Source organism: Polypterus senegalus, chromosome 4, assembly GCF_016835505.1.
Source record: "Polypterus senegalus isolate Bchr_013 chromosome 4, ASM1683550v1, whole genome shotgun sequence".
Classification (NCBI taxonomy): domain Eukaryota; kingdom Metazoa; phylum Chordata; class Cladistia; order Polypteriformes; family Polypteridae; genus Polypterus; species Polypterus senegalus.
Genome location: NC_053157.1, coordinates 236899536 through 236915206, shown reverse-complemented (window position 1 = coordinate 236915206; position 15671 = coordinate 236899536). Strand labels below are relative to the sequence as shown.

General features: G+C 42.7%; 1 protein-coding gene across 2 annotated transcripts; it reads left to right on the top strand.

The window, feature by feature from the left end:
* Positions 1-1121: 1121 nt before the first annotated feature.
* LOC120528283 (zinc finger protein 501-like) lies at positions 1122-7677 on the top strand. 2 transcript variants are annotated; one of them, XM_039752418.1, is made up of 3 exons: positions 1122-1293; positions 2863-3379; positions 6296-7677. In XM_039752418.1, exons 2-3 carry the CDS (start codon positions 2998-3000, stop codon positions 7336-7338), a joined length of 1425 nt encoding a protein of 474 aa, XP_039608352.1. In that variant the 5' UTR covers positions 1122-1293; positions 2863-2997; the 3' UTR covers positions 7339-7677. The 2 variants fall into 2 exon arrangements, with proteins under 2 accessions (XP_039608352.1, XP_039608353.1); XM_039752419.1 differs by lacking the exon at positions 1122-1293 and adding an exon at positions 2178-2278.
* Positions 7678-15671: the final 7994 nt, after the last annotated feature.

Here is a 15671-nt window from a genome sequence, read left to right as displayed (position 1 = left end):
CCCACGTTTTCCCAGCACATTAGAGGACCTTCTAGCAGGACTGGATGCAGATTACCCAGGATGGAGCAATTGCAGGTTGTGGGCCCAACGGAGTAAGTGGAGTCATTTCTGGCGTTTACGGGATTTGAACTGGCAACAATTATGTGAATTTCCCCTTGGGATTAATAAAGTATCTATCTATCTATCTATCTATCTATCTATCTATCTATCTATCTATCTATCTATCTATCTATCTATCTATCTATCTATCTATCTATCTATCTATCTATCTATCTATCTAACATTCCGATTGCCACCACAGATCCCTAGCATCCGAGCCACCGCTCCAATATAAAAATTAAACAAATAAAGGGAAAGAAACAACTAATGTTTATTTACAGTTCTGTCAGTGCAGATATCTATAGTTCTGGTGCCCCCCGTCAAATATGGCGAGAATGGGGGGCTGCCTTCTTCAGCCTCTGAAAGAAATGGAGAAACTGCTGCTGTGCATTCTTGGCTATGGCGGTGCAGTTAATTGACTAAGTTATAAGGTCAGCTGCCTTGCATCCCTCCATGGAATTCGGTGCCCTTGCTGTGCAGAAGGAGCCTCGGGACAAATTCGTTTACAGTGTCGGCGCTCCCCAGTCAGCAAATGAGACAAACAGAATACATATTTCAATATGACACGACTGTGGTGGGCTGGCGCCCTGCCCGGGGTTTGTTTTCTGCCTTGTGCCCTGTGTTGGCTGGGATTGGCTCCAGCAGACCCTCGTGATCCTGTAGTTAGGATGTAGCGGGTTGGATAATGGATGGAACATGACACGAATTCTGCTCCGCAGTTTTAACCAAAGGCTAGTACCTAAGAAACACCTCAGTGCTCTGCAATCTCCTACCAAATCCTGTTATTTCTCTTTATTAAAATTTAGCAATACCGGCGGTTATCTTTCTTACTCTTCCAACACTGATAAGGAAAGATGGTAAGAAGCACAACGTGTCGGCGGCCGATAAGAAAAGACCCTGTGGACCACATTGAAATGAAGACAGCGAAAGACTCGCAAGGAAACTTATTTCAAAGGATTTTTTCCTCCATACAGTAGATGGCAGTATTTTCCCGACGTAGGGGTTAATTGTATAAATCCCACCCCCGATACAAGTGCTTTCTTCGAGTCGCTCGTTGATGACTCGTTTTGTTTTCGTTCGTTCTCTTTGTTTGATTCCTTGAGTGGGCTTTTGCGCGGGGGGCTGCGCTTTCTCAAGAAGCAAAGCAAGCAGAACGACGGGACAAGAAGAAGAAGAAGTAGAGGAGGAGCGTCGGTGAGTAACAGGGGTTTTGGGGGACGAAGAAATCATCGGCGGGCAGGTCATTCGCGCTTCGCGTTACCTCTGCTCTATTTGAAGGGTCTCGTCGCACAGGCGCAGTTTGACATGGAAGGTTAATTTATTTTTCACGCTGGCCGAGTCGCTCCCTTGTCCCGTCCTGTGATTGTCAGCCCGAGTTTAGAGTGTAACGGGTTTCGTAAAACTTTCCAGGTTGGAAATTTCACTCGAGCTTTCTCCCAAACAGCGGCAGTGTCGTGCCGAATTCACCCCTAAACCCACACCCCCTTTCGTATGCTCGTTGGTCGCGCAAGTGAAGAGCTGTTATTTGATCTTTCTTAAGGTAAATGTCCAAGTGCCTTTGATTGTTCGTGGTTTGGATCCCAGTTCTTTATATTTTGTGTGTTACTGCATTGATATTATTTACTTGTAGCTACGATAGGATTTTAGGATGTTGATTTCACCCCTGTCGAAATAATCCCCCTCTTAACTCCAGACTGGAAGGTCCGAATCACTTCAGATTTCAGATACTGTTACCTATTGACATGTGGATTATACCATAGAAATGTCATGACTGAAGCTGCAACACAGTCGAATTTTAGGTTGTTATGACAATATCTGTGCCCCTTCTGATTTGGGGCAGGCGCACTAAGACGTAATTGTCACGGATCTCCTCGTGTCCACGCATCTCTGCGCTCCTTTTCTCTTTTGATGTGACGCATGCTCCGTGCAAAACACCAGCTTGGCCGTCAGTGAACACGCACGCGCAGCCGCCTGGCCGTCAGTGAACACGCACGCGCAGCCGCCTGGCCGTCAGTGAACACGCACGCGCAGCCGCCTGGCCGTCAGTGAACACGCACGCGCAGCCGCCTGGCCGTCAGTGAACACACACGCGCAGCCGCTGAGAGCTTCTTAGTCATTTCACGGCATTTCAAATCTGTCCTAAAGGTTTATTTGGTAGCTGTCTGTGTTTGGTTAAAAGGTAGGTTACTCTGCTCTATATCTGCCGGACCACCTGACCTTCAGGAGAGGTCATCCACCTGCAGTTAAGCCTGTTCAGGCCCGGCCAGTTCTGGGATGGGAGACCACTATAGGAAAAGCTGGGGTTGCTGCTTGAAGAGGTGTTGGTGAGGCAAGCAGGGGGCGCTTACCCTTTGGTCTGAATATGGACCCCAGTGTCACCAGTAGAGTGAGTGTCCTGTGAAAATCGCGCAGTAAAACCGAGGTCTCCACTAACTGTGGCCATTAAAGATTCTTGGGCATCCTTTGAGAAGAGTAGGGGGTACCCCAGTATCCTGGCTAAATTAGTCATTCTGGCCCCCCTAATCATCCCCTGACTCTAATGGGCTCACTCTCCCACCACTTCACCACCTACCATGGAAAAATGGCTGCCATGTCATCATCAAGGTGGGTGCAGCGCATTACTGGCTCCCCACTCACTGAAGTGCTTTGAGTAGTGAGAAAAAGCGTAATATACACGTGAAGAATTATTATTCATTGTTTCCAAGTGATTTATGTCAATTTTACAAGGCAATTATTATTTTTTTTTTTATTTTATTTTCACAGGGGAATGTCCCAACCCACAGGGCAATGTGGTGAGGTGACTGATGGCTTCCCAGCCAGAGCTGTTCACGTGAGAGGGGGAATCATTGAAGAAAAGATCAAGACACTGGGAGGGGAGCAAAGAGTTTCACACAGAGCATGGCCTCCATCAAAGAGGAGGGCATGGATGAAAGATGCATTAAACAAGAGGACTGTGAATGGGATGCACCGGAAGACTTTTGCGTGACGGCGGAGCAGTGGGAAGGAAGAATGTCCATTTGTAAAGAGGAGGAGTGCAAGGAGGAGATTAAAGGCGAGGATTCCAAAGGTTTCATGCATGAAACTGGGAGGGCTTTCAAGCAAGAGATCGGTGAGAAACCTCATTCCCATTTACCCCCCTGGCTCGCTAATACGGGACAACTGGCTGCCGAGGAGGATTCTGCGGAAGTGAAATCTGAGATGTCAGACTTGGAGGAGAAAAGCGCGGAAGGAAACGGGAGGGAAACAGGAGAGCAGAGGTCATCTAAGAGTGCTGGAAGAAGTAAGTAATGCCATTAAATGTGAAACAAAGGTAAAATGACAGCATTTGTAAATTTGAATGATGGTTTTCTTGGTGTAGGTGCAAGTCAGAAGAGTTGAGGCAGGTCCAGTACCTGATATCTGACCTGTCAGATAATAAACTGACAATGATTTGTGGATTTAACACCAAATAAAAATCAAACTTTCCAGCCTAAAGCTCTGATTTAGGCCGTGAAATATTGATTTGGTTCTCAATAAAATTATAGCAGGTGCCACATGGGCTATTGTTCCGTTGGCAGTTTGCTACTCCGTAGGGGGCATTGCAGGGAAAACGGACACACGGTTGGGGCGTCATAACACGGTCAGGACCGTTGGTGCTGAAGACTTCAACTGGAAAAGAAGGGGAGAAAGAGAGACATCTTGTGGTGGAGCAAAGGGAAGCAACCAGGTAGCGGCAAGAAAAATACCTGCTGGAAAAAAAGTGTTTTTTTGTTCACGATTCTTTGGACCGGTAGGATTGAAGTTTTTTGATATCGGCTCGATGGCCGGCACATTCCGGTGGGCTTTCTCATTGCTATAAACAGTAAAGACAGTTAACCTATATGGACAAACTGGTTTCTCCTACTCGTGAACATCCCGCTCCTAAACCAGGGAAGGTGGTGTTGATTGCTGTGTATTTGTTTGTTTTTTTGTCTATATGTAAAATATATATGTGTAATTTGTTTGTCTCTTCTCAATTTTGTGATATGGCTTGTAGCTTAATGCAAAGCTGGGACATGTGATGAGCGGTCAAATAAAAGGACGAGCGTTGGTCACGTTGCCCGGATAGATTTTTGATATTTAACTGCTTTGCTCTAGCAGTTTTCTAATTGTGCAGTAAACCGGGGGTTAGTGGTTCTCCCGGGGCAGCAGTACAAAATGATAGAATCTCCCGTCATTAAAATTGTATATGGCCTCAATTCTGCTACAGTTAAGACACAAATGTGGCCAAAAAACATTCAAAACCTGCATCCTATCTACCTGAGCGATTTTATCTTTTTGTTTACTGCTAATAACGCCACAGGCCAAGCGTCTTCATTTTAAAGGTTTTAATGAAATTCAAAATAAGCAGTTCACTTGCAAAAAAATAATGAAGAAAGTCAGTAATCCAAAAAAAAAAAAAGAGTTCCTGTCTGCGATGTTCTGCCTGAGGCTTAAGTGTTTGGGTTACATTTCTTAAGTTTTCCAGATGTTATCACATACATGAAGACCTACGCTTGACATGCGTACATAAGAACCACCCCTGGTCGATAAACTCTGTGCCCTTCTGCCTCACAGTTCACGATTCTTTGTGGGTGTCCAGCTGCAATCTGAGAGCGTCCCGGTAACGGGACAGAGAAATAGAGCACAGCATGAAGAACGATCTGTCTGGCTTGGGGGGCGGGAAAGAGAAACTTAAACTCTCTTTGGGAAAGCTGAATTCTAGCAAAATAAGAATTTATCATTAAAACAGATTAGACTCTTACAGTTATGACTACTTATTATTTGACGGATGCCTTTATTCAAGGGCACTTCCAACATTTGAAACACAATTCGATACATTTCTTTTGTTTGTTCCAATTGTAGTACAGGCAAGTGAAGTGACCTGCTTATGGTGACACAGTGGGCACAGGGTTTGAAGTCCAAAGCCTTAACCACTGCACAACTCCTATCTATCTATCTATCTATCTATCTATCTATCTATCTATCTATCTATCTATCTATCTATCTATCTATCTATCTAATTAAATTCTATCTATTATATAGTGCCTTTCACATATATCGGTCTATCTAACCATCTATGTAATCTTGAATGATAGAATTTAATTTTAGTATAGATAGATAATTGTAATCTATTATATAGTGCCTTTCACATATATCGGTCTATCATTCAAGATTACATAGATGGTTAGATAGACCGATATATGTGAAAGGCACTATATAATAGAATTTAATTTTAATATATCTATCTATACTAAAATTAAATTCTATCTATACTAAAATTAAATTCTATCTATTAGACAGATATATGTGAAAGGCACTATATAATAGAAAAAATTTAATTTTTGTATAGATAGAATTTAATTTTAATATATCTATCTATTATATAGTGCCTTTCACATATATCTGTCTATCTATTATATAGTGCCTTTCACATATATCTGTCTAATAGATAGAATTTAATTTTAGTATATCATTCAAGATTACGTAGATGGTTAGATAGATTAAAATTATCTATCTATCTATCTAGCCATTCATCTTGTCTATCTGTTATATAGTGCCTTTCACATCTGTCTATTTGTCTATCGGTCCGTCTGTGTATCTATTCACGCTCTGGTGCAGAGTTCGTCACTGAAGATGGCAGATGCGCCCTACAAGGCCCCACATCAGCAGTGCCACTCTGTCAGATGCCATTGTGTTCCACACATTCGTTTTTAATTATATTTTAGAGTCCCAGGGTACACTGGCACGATCAACCACTCTCAGTCAGAGCAGGCAGCAATTAGCACAAGAGACCCATTTTTGGGATATGGGGAGAGAGTGGAGAAATAGAACAGACAGCAGGAGAAGATGAAAAGTTCAGAGACAAAGTGGACAGACTGGGAACGGAGCTCAGATGTGAGGCAGTGATGCCAACCAGTGTGCCACCTCTCTCTTTATAATACTACTAGGTGAGCATAACACCTGCTTATTAAGATGGGTTCCATGGTAAGTCCATCCGTTTTGATCTCATCTGGCATATAAGAACTTCTGATCACCAGATGGCTAGCACTTACAGCCATCTTTCCTTGTCCTCCTTGTTGCCTTTGTTCATCAGACATTACAGCCTTCTTGTGGACGGTGGACATTTTATTGCTTTATATACAGAGAGAATATAATAATTTATACACTTTTAACTAAACTGTTTCTGTTATTGCAGATTTCCAGGAGAATTACAGCTTCTCTCCATCATCATCTGAACAGCCCTCTCTTCAAGGTGGACTACAGCAGAAACTGGACACTGAGAAGATGGAGAAATCTACAAGAGGATCAGAGAACTGGACCCCAGCCCCTTTGCAGTGCAGTTCTCTTCATGCTGCCAAAATGACAAAGGTAGAGGCCAATAACACCAATCAACAACGAGTGCATAAGTACATCAGAAACCAGACTGCCGGTAAACCTCACTGCTGTTCAGAATGTGGCAAGCAGTTCTCATATGTACACAGTCTTCGGGTCCACACAAGAATCCACACTGGAGAAAAACCGTATTGTTGTTCTGAGTGTGGGAAAAAATTCTTAAAGATGTACCACCTTAAATGCCATATAAGAATTCATACTGGAGAGAAACCTTATTGTTGTTATGAGTGTGGCAAACGATTCTTACAGGACAGCCAACTTCAGACCCACACCAGGATTCACACTGGAGAGAAACCTCACGGTTGTTTGGAGTGTGGCAAACGATTCTCACACAGCAGCACTCTGCATAAGCATACAAGAATTCATACAGGAGAGAAACCTCACTGCTGTTTTGAATGTGGAAAACGATTCTCCGATGTGTACAGTCTTCAATGCCACATCAGAATCCATACTGGGGAGAAGCCTTATCATTGTCCTGAATGTGGTAAACGATTCTCAAACAACAGTGGACTTCGAAATCATAAAAATATTCACACTGGTGAGAAACCCCATTGCTGTACTGAATGTGGTAAGGGTTTCTCAAACAGCAGCAACCTCAATAAGCACATGAGAATTCACACCGGGCAGAAGCCTTATTGTTGTACTGAGTGTGATAAACGATTCTCAGACCGAACTGGACTTCACAGCCATAATAGAATCCATATGGGCGAGAAAACTCTTAACTGTTGTGAATGTGGCAAGCGTTTCTCAGACAGCAGCAGTCTTAATAGGCACATGAGAAATCACACGGGGTTGATTGGGAAAAACACAAAATCTGGAGTAAAACCTCTTAAGTGGTGCCAGTGATGCCGGCTGGAATTAACAGGAGTCATTGAAAGAAATGTTTGTGCCTATCCTGGCATCTTGTTAATGACTGCCACAATACCACGAAATGTCGTTCGCTGGTGGAATGAGTTGTCCAGCGTCATTTGAAAAATCGGTCTCCATCAATGTGTTTGAAGACTCGGCTGGTGACTTTCTGGCTGTTAGGTTTTCTATCAATCAATTCAGTAAACCTTGCCCTGTCACCATTGTTCTTAAACAGTTTCCCAGGCAGATGTGTATTCGATTATATTGGCCTTTTGTTTTTTTTTTTATTTGTAAGTCACTTTGGATAAAAAAAGTCTGCTCTGCAAATAAATGTGAATGTAATAATAATAATAATAAATTTTATTTATATAGCGCCTTTCCCATGCTTACACTTACAGAATATAAGAGATAACGGCTGGGTATACAGCGTATAGCATTGTACAAACCAAATAAATAAAGAAGAGTAAGACAGTAAATTCAGAGAAAGCCTAACAGACAACATAATTGATGGTCTCGCACACACACACAGGTTACATGAGCATCTTGACAGAGAGGTAAACTGAGAAAAGGGGAATAAAGTCAAGTAGAGCTAAAAGTCTTCCTGAACAGATGAGTTTTAAGTTGTTTTTTAAAAGAATCCATGGAGTCGGCTGACCTGATTAATTTTGGGATGTCATTCCAGAGTCTGAAGGCCCCGCTGTCACCCATGAAGTGCAGATTAGTGTGGGGCACAACAAGATTACCAGAATCAGAGGACCTTAGTGGGCGGGCGGGCACATAGTGATGGAGAAGGTCACTGATGTAGTTTGGCGTGAGGTTATTTAAGGCTTCCTAGGTTATTAGTAGGATTTTATATTTGATTCTGTAAGACACAGGGAGCCAGTGAAGACGGAGCAGGATGGGTGTGATGTGCTCGCTGCTGCTGGTTTGAGTTTTGAATGAGCTGGAGATGTGATATAAGATTAGAAGGGGCACCTGCCAGCAGCGATCGATGTAAGATCCTCCTCTACAAATGCCTTCCTGCTGCTCCTCTTGTTGATCTCCTCACCTCTCACGCCCCCTTTAGTCCCCTCACGTTCAGCTCTTCTAACTCTATGGGTGTATCTGTGACCGACTGGCTGCTCATTCTGTTTGTCGACATCGGCCACAATCCATGCAGGCCTCCGCGTCAATGACTCTTCTTCAAGAGCTTTAAAGACCCATCATCTTGAATGTGCCTCTCAATATTCGGTGTTTACCTTTTTTAAGCATTTTAATCAAATTCCTTTGTTTAGTGATTGCTGTTTACTTTGTGGGGCATCCACAGTTCACTGTTATTAAGTGTGCTGTAGAAATACATTTTATTATTATTATTATAATTATCAGCTGTACAACCTACCTAAGACAGGTTCAAAAATAAGTCATTATCATAGACAGCAGGGTTAATGTTTCCAGTGCACCCTCTGTTGGAATGCATTTCGTAATGCATGCAGTAACAAAATGCATTGCTTTTGTCACTCCAACAGATGGTGCCTCACAACCCTCTGTAGTCATCAGGTGGATGAAACTTGCTGTTCACATCGCTATTGCCATGGCGTGGCAAGTCACCCACAGAATGAGCTGGCATCCCACAACGCAAATGACCTGCACTCTCAACTGCAAACCTGCAAACGTCTGTATCATCTGAGAATGCAGAAGACCCTGAGGGATACAAAGTGGGATCTATTAAATGTTCACGTCTTCATCTGGTAGCACTGCAGTCGCTGGCACCTAAGGATCTATCTCACATCTTATCAGAGGAGCAGCTCCTCCCGAGATGGAAAAGGGTGAAGATCAGGAGTGAGGATAACCGTAAACACCTGGCCGGACTCCATACAGCGAGGAATGGTCTGTGGCTTTTATTCAAGTTACCTGAACGGTCAAATCTCGTGGTGAGTTACAGAAAGTTTAGGTCCTGTGACATTTTGGGTGCCATCAAGGCACCACAGTGGTTCTTCAGAGCCGTGCCATCGGGGAACCATTTTCAACTCCCACACAAAAGAAAGTTCCAGAAAGAACCTTAATGCCATAACAGGCTCTGTAAATATCTGTGGAGAGATGGAAACAGATTTGTGAAATGCCATTGGGCAGCTGATTGTGAAAATGAGGTTTGTTGCATAATTTAGCCCGTCGTCTTTTCATATTTGTGTGTGTTGTCGTATACTTTATGAAGGTGTGAGCATGAAGAGTATATGTACGTGTGTGTGTGTGTGTGTGTGTGCTCATGCATACATGGTACACAATACACACTACACACTTGCACCTCATCATTTGCACATCTCCTTTAAAAATTATACTGTTCTGAAACTTTGTATAAAGTTTTTATTTTTGTTAAATTTATGTGATTTATGTGGCATTATGTTCTGCTATAAGCTGCTCCAAACCTACCACGTCGAATGCCTGCACATTAAGTATCGGCGAATAAAAGCGATTCTGATCCTGATGCAGTCCCACAGGCTGGGTTCAGGTTTACTTGACCTGTCATTTTCCTGCGAGGTAGCTCAGCATCTATATATATAATTCACTGAGGATACGCAAGACAGAGCCCCGCCCACCAACTCTAACCCTCCTACCGCGTCATGGGATATGTACGACAGAGCCACGCACGCCAACTGTAACCGTCTTCCCGAGTCCAGCGTCGCTCTCGAGGCACACAACTCACCAAACAAGGCCTCAGTCGCTTTCGTCTGTACAAAAGTCCACATGCACCTCTGAGCCACGTTGACTTTACACCGCAAGCAAGACAGAGAGCCACGCCCACCAACTCACAGAGCCCCGCACGCCAACTAAATAAGGGCAAGCAAGACAGAGAGCCACGCCTGCCAACTCACAGGGCCCCGCCCACCAACTCTAACTAAGGGCAAGCAAGACAGAGAGCCCCGCCCATCAACTCTAAGACCATGGAATACGCACACATTTAGTGTATAAATGGATATAAATAATTGCATGTAAACGATTCGCCAAAATCTGTTGTATGTAAACGATACTGTTTAAACGTTGTTGTTTTTTAACGTATTAGTTTAAATGGCACTTTTACCACTCGCAATAGGGTGGACGCGCTGACTTATCGTGTCGACTGGTCAACACAGTGAATGTGGCGTCTATCTATATATGTCTACGTTTTCCACAGCCTGCTACAGGAAGGTACTTTCTCGACCATTGGCATTGGTTTCATTCCTTGCTTTTTTTGGTTATACTGCGATGGTGGTTTCCTAAGCCTTTGTTATACTGAATTCCTTTCTCACCGTTTTCCATTCCTATTCTTACACCGGCATATGCTACAGCGGGCTTCAGCTAGTATTGAAATATTTCAGATTTCTTACCAACTGGAAAGTTTTAGTCCAAAGAATTAATTCTACATGCACAGAACCCTACCGAGAGTGGAATGTTTTTTTGTTATGCATCAGATCTACAAGGAACTACACAACCCAGTAAAGAACCATGTTAGAAAGGTCGCGGTTAAAAGTGGTGGAGCACTGGCTTGCAACTCTTATTTCAGATGCTCCGTTAATGACGGATAAAATGGGAAAAAGCAGGAGGGAGACTGGAGATTTATGTGAAAGAACGTCTTCTTCTTTTGGCTGCTCCCGTTAGGGGTTGCCACAGCAGATCATCTGTCTGCATATTGATTTGGCAAAATTTTACACCGGATGCCCTTCTTGATGTAACCCTCCCCATTTATCTGGGCTTGGGACCGGCGTGACGAAACACACTGGTTTGTGCATCCTCTGTGGCTGGGTTAGATTTATGTGAAAGAGCAATGGTGAAAAATTAGAGCAGAGCAGAAATTCAAACTAAAAGGTGAGCTCCAGCTATTAAATAAGCAGACTGAATCTATCCATGGTACTGCCCAGGGCGACCAGCTACACAAACCTGGCCGACTCAGCAACAGAAGAGATTCCCTCCATTCTCTCCCAATATGTCAATGATGATTCATTCTGAATGCTAGGGACCTCAAACACAATCAGCTTAGAGATCTTGATTGTCACATGCAATGGGAAACTTAGTGAAGCTATTGTGCCACATTTGGGGTGACATTTAAATGAATTTGATTAATTAGAGTAGCAGAAGATAGATAGATAGATAGATAGATAGATAGATAGATAGATAGATAGATAGATAGATAGATAGATAGATAGATAGATAGATGAAAGGCACTATAAAAATAGAAAGATAGATATTTAGATAGAGTGAAAGGCACTATAAAAAAATAGATAGATATTTTGGTATAGTTGGCAGGATAACAGATAGATAGATAGATAGATAGATAGATAGATAGATAGATAGATAGATAGATACTGAAGTAACATCATAGGGGGCGGGGTCAGAAGTGACATCGTCAGACTCCGGCAGGATTTCCCATATATGGTCTGCAGAGATAGCAGATACAGGAGTAGTCCCACCCCCCATCCCATGGCCTGGCAGGGAATTACTTTTGTTTGGTCCTTCCAGCTGTCTCCCAAGCGCACGTGTGTGACACTATTCACACAACAATGCTTACAGGTTGCCTATCAAGCCTTCTCCGATATTCCTTATTCAAAGGTCATACGGAACCAGGAAGAAAGGAATTTCTGGAGCAATTTGTGCGGCTTTTCACGGCGACGATCGTCCCATATTCACTGAAGTTCAACATGTAAGCGTTTTCCACAGAATTTCCTGCTGCTTAGCGTTGGCACCCCACTGAGTGCTGTTAAATCATAAACTTCTTCCTCTCCAATACCACCTGAAAACATAAAATTCAATCTTTTTTACAAAGCACATGGAGCAACATATAATCAAAAATAAATAAATACAAATTTGGGAAGTGTTGTAGCAAATTAAATGAAGCTTTCAAAGGCCATTAGCCAAACTCAAAGTTCAAGTCCCTCCATGTCCAGTTGTTTATTTTCAGTGCCTTATTTTCACAATTTTGCTACCCTTTTGATCAAACTATGCCTCCTAATCTTTACTAGAATATTCTGGTATGTTACAATTGTGCATCATACTTCCACACAAAGTAATGACAGAACGTTTTGGCCTCCATGTGCAAAGGTATGTACAGAGGAAGAAAGAGCAAGTTTCCACAGAAGCGTTTTCCACAGCATTTGCTGTTGTATGGCACTGGCACACCATTGAAAACACAAGAGCTGTTTTACAAAGCACGTGTAGTTTAATTATTATTTGTTTTACTAACATTCAAACCTTTTCCATTTCTTCTAAATACTTTAGTACAATAATAAAAGCACATTTGTCTTCATGCCCCCTAATGCAGAAACACCACTACCTATGAAGGACTTTTGTGGATCCCTTTTCAAACTATGTACAGTACATTAGATTTAGAGAATACCGAGACGCCATCACTTTTATCACACGATTATCGTGTTGTAGATTTCATTTCAAATGAATAAATGTGCTATTGTTGTCCACAAGCCAACACTCAGTAATCCATAAAGACCAAGTGAGAGAAGTTTTCAGAAAGTTGTGAATATTTTTATAACTCAAAAAAATAGAACCTTCTCATTCCTAGAAGTCTTCAGACTCTTTGCTGCGGCCCTCCACGTTGTATGAGGTGCCCCCTCTTTGCCGTAATTCCCCTTGAGACGTGTCTAGGCCCTGAGGTGGGCTGGCGCCCTGCCCGGGGTTTGCTTCCTGCTTTGCACCCCATGTTGGCTGGGATTGGCTACAGCAGATGCCCCCAACCCACAGTGACCCTGTAGTTCGGATATAGCGGGTTGGATAATGAATGGATGGATGGATGGATGGACGTGTCTAGGCCTTGAGTGGAGTGTGACTGTGGCCAACTGAATTGACTTAGAAAGGCCGACACATACCAAACATGTATAAAAGGTCCCACGATTCACACCGCGTCTCCAACCCAAGAAGTCCAAGAGACTCTCTGTAGACCCCAGGGATCAAATTGTGAGGAGGCAGAGAGATCAGGACAAGAGGATCAAACCGTTTCTAAAGCTTCGACTGCCCCCAGGAAGAAGCAACGTCCTCAACAAGAAGTTTGGGACCTGCCACATGCCTTGGTCTGGCGCGCACAGTGCTTTCACCGTCTAAGCGTTCTTCAAAAACAACACACCCATCATCACTACGCAACACGCCTTCCGAAACGCACTTCAGTATTCTTCCTCACGGCGACGTCCCAAATCGGGAAAACTCGGAAATTCTTCAGTGGGTGGCTAAATTTAGACAGACGGGGTAACAACACTGAACAGAAATCGCCGCTAGTCCCCTTGAAATGGCCAACCGAGTCAGGCGAGTGTTCAGAAATCGTCTCGAAGAGCGCATTGTTATCGATGGCCACCACCTTGTAGACATCGTTTTAAAAACACAATGAAAAACAAAATCTGTTTTGTGTACCCCTTGTGGTGCCGGAATGATGTTGGATTTTATTTTGTTAGCGTTTTTGGAGAATTGTTGTCCGCATATTTTAATTCTCCAAATTAAAATTCTCCAAGAAAGGTGAAGAAGAGAGTGCAGGCAGGGTGAGTGGGTGGAGAGGAGTGTCAGGAGTGATTTGTGAGAGACGGGTATCAACAAGAGTGAAAGGGAAGGTCTACAGGACGGTAGTGAGACCAGCTGTGTCATATGGGCAGGAGACGGTGGCACAGGAGACAGAGCTGGAGGTGGCAGAACTAAAGATGCTAAGATTTGCATTGGGTGTGACGAGGGTGGACAGGATTAGAAATGAGGACATTAGAGGGTCAGCTCAGGTGGGGAGACAAAGTCAGAGAGGCGAGATGGTGTTGGTTTGGACATGTGGAGAGGAGAGACACTGGGGATATTGAGGGAAGGATGCTAAGGATAGAGCTGCCAGGCAAGAGGAGAAGAGGAAGGCCTAAGAGAAGGTTTACGGATGTGGTGAGAGAGGACATGGAAGAAGATGATCCACTGTGGCAGATGTTTTTGGAGAATAAACGTCTGAAATGTGGTACTTCTTTTAGGCTCACCCTGTACAAAAAGGTGAAGGTCTCCATATTGTTGGTCTGCTCAGATCTTATTGAGTACGGACCATGCAGACCTTTTGGGACCCGTTCCTTTTTTTTTTATTTTGAAACTGTAAATGATGGAAAAAAAAAATAATAATCTTGCTGAAAATATTAAAACATATCTTAAGTGCCTTTTAGAACTCGGGTCATCTTTTACTTGTTTAGCTTTTCGCAGCAACAGAAACTTGGACCGGGGGGCACAGACTTTTGCATGCCACTTTGTCAATTCATAATATTGTTGAGAAAAAAAAAAGCATTCAATTTGAATGCTTTGAACATATGACCGGATCACGAGTGTGTGGATCACGCAACATGTGAGATGTGAGAATATTTTCCTTCCCATAAATGTTATGTCTAAAATGTCTTCCTCGTCATGTTGCCTGGAAACATTACATTCAAAATGTTTACAAAGCACGTGGAGTAACATATTAAATAAAAAAAGGGGGTGAAATGAAACAAAGCTTTCCTGGTCTTTGAGCCTAACTCAAGTGCAAGTCCCTCCTTGTCCAGTTAATTTTCATTTCTCTTACTAAGCCTCATTTTCATAATTTTGCTACCCTTTTAATCGATCTATGCTTCCTAGTCTTTACTACAACATTTATTTATATAGCGCATTTTCATGCAATGTACCTCAAACTGCTTATTATGCTAGAATATTACGGTATGTTACAATAGTGCATTACACTTCTACATGAAGTTATGATAGAACTTTGTGGCCACAATGTGCAAAGGTAGGTTTGCACAAGAAAGGGCAGGTTTCCACAGAAGCGTTTTCCACAGCATTTGCTGTTGTTTAGCACTGGCACCCCATTGAGAGTGGTTATGTCAAATGTCTTCCTCTTCATTCTGCTTGAAAACATGAAATTCAAATATTTACAAAGCACACGGAGCAACATATTAAATTAAAAAAAAAAACAAAAGGGTGGTGCAGATGACATAAAGCTTTCCTGGTCTTTGAGCCTAACTCAAATTCAAGTCCCTCCCTGTCCAGTTAATTTTCATTTCTCTTACTAAGCCTCATTTTCATAATTTTGCTACCCTTTTGAACAAGCTATGCCGCCTAGTCTTTACTAGAATGTTGCATGTTGCATTAGTGCATTATACTTTTACATGAATTCATGATAGAACTTTGTGGCCGCAATGTGCAAAGGTATGTTTGGAGAAGAAAGGGCAGGTTTTCACACAAGCGTTTTCCACAGCATTTGCTGTTTGTTTAACACTGGCACCCCATTGAGTTGTGTTATGTCATAAACGTCTTCCTCTTCATTCTGCATGAAAACATGAAATTCTAAATGTTTACAGAGCACACGGAGTATCATATTAAATAAAAAAGGGGGA

Bases quoted from the DNA above. Each gene is read 5' to 3' on its own strand.
- LOC120528283 (XM_039752418.1), top strand. From the start codon at position 2,998: ATGGCCTCCATCAAAGAGGAGGGCATGGATGAAAGATGCATTAAACAA. The intron at 3,380-6,295 runs GTAAGTAATGCC...CTGTTATTGCAG, and splicing joins ATCTAAGAGTGCTGGAAGAA to ATTTCCAGGAGAATTACAGC.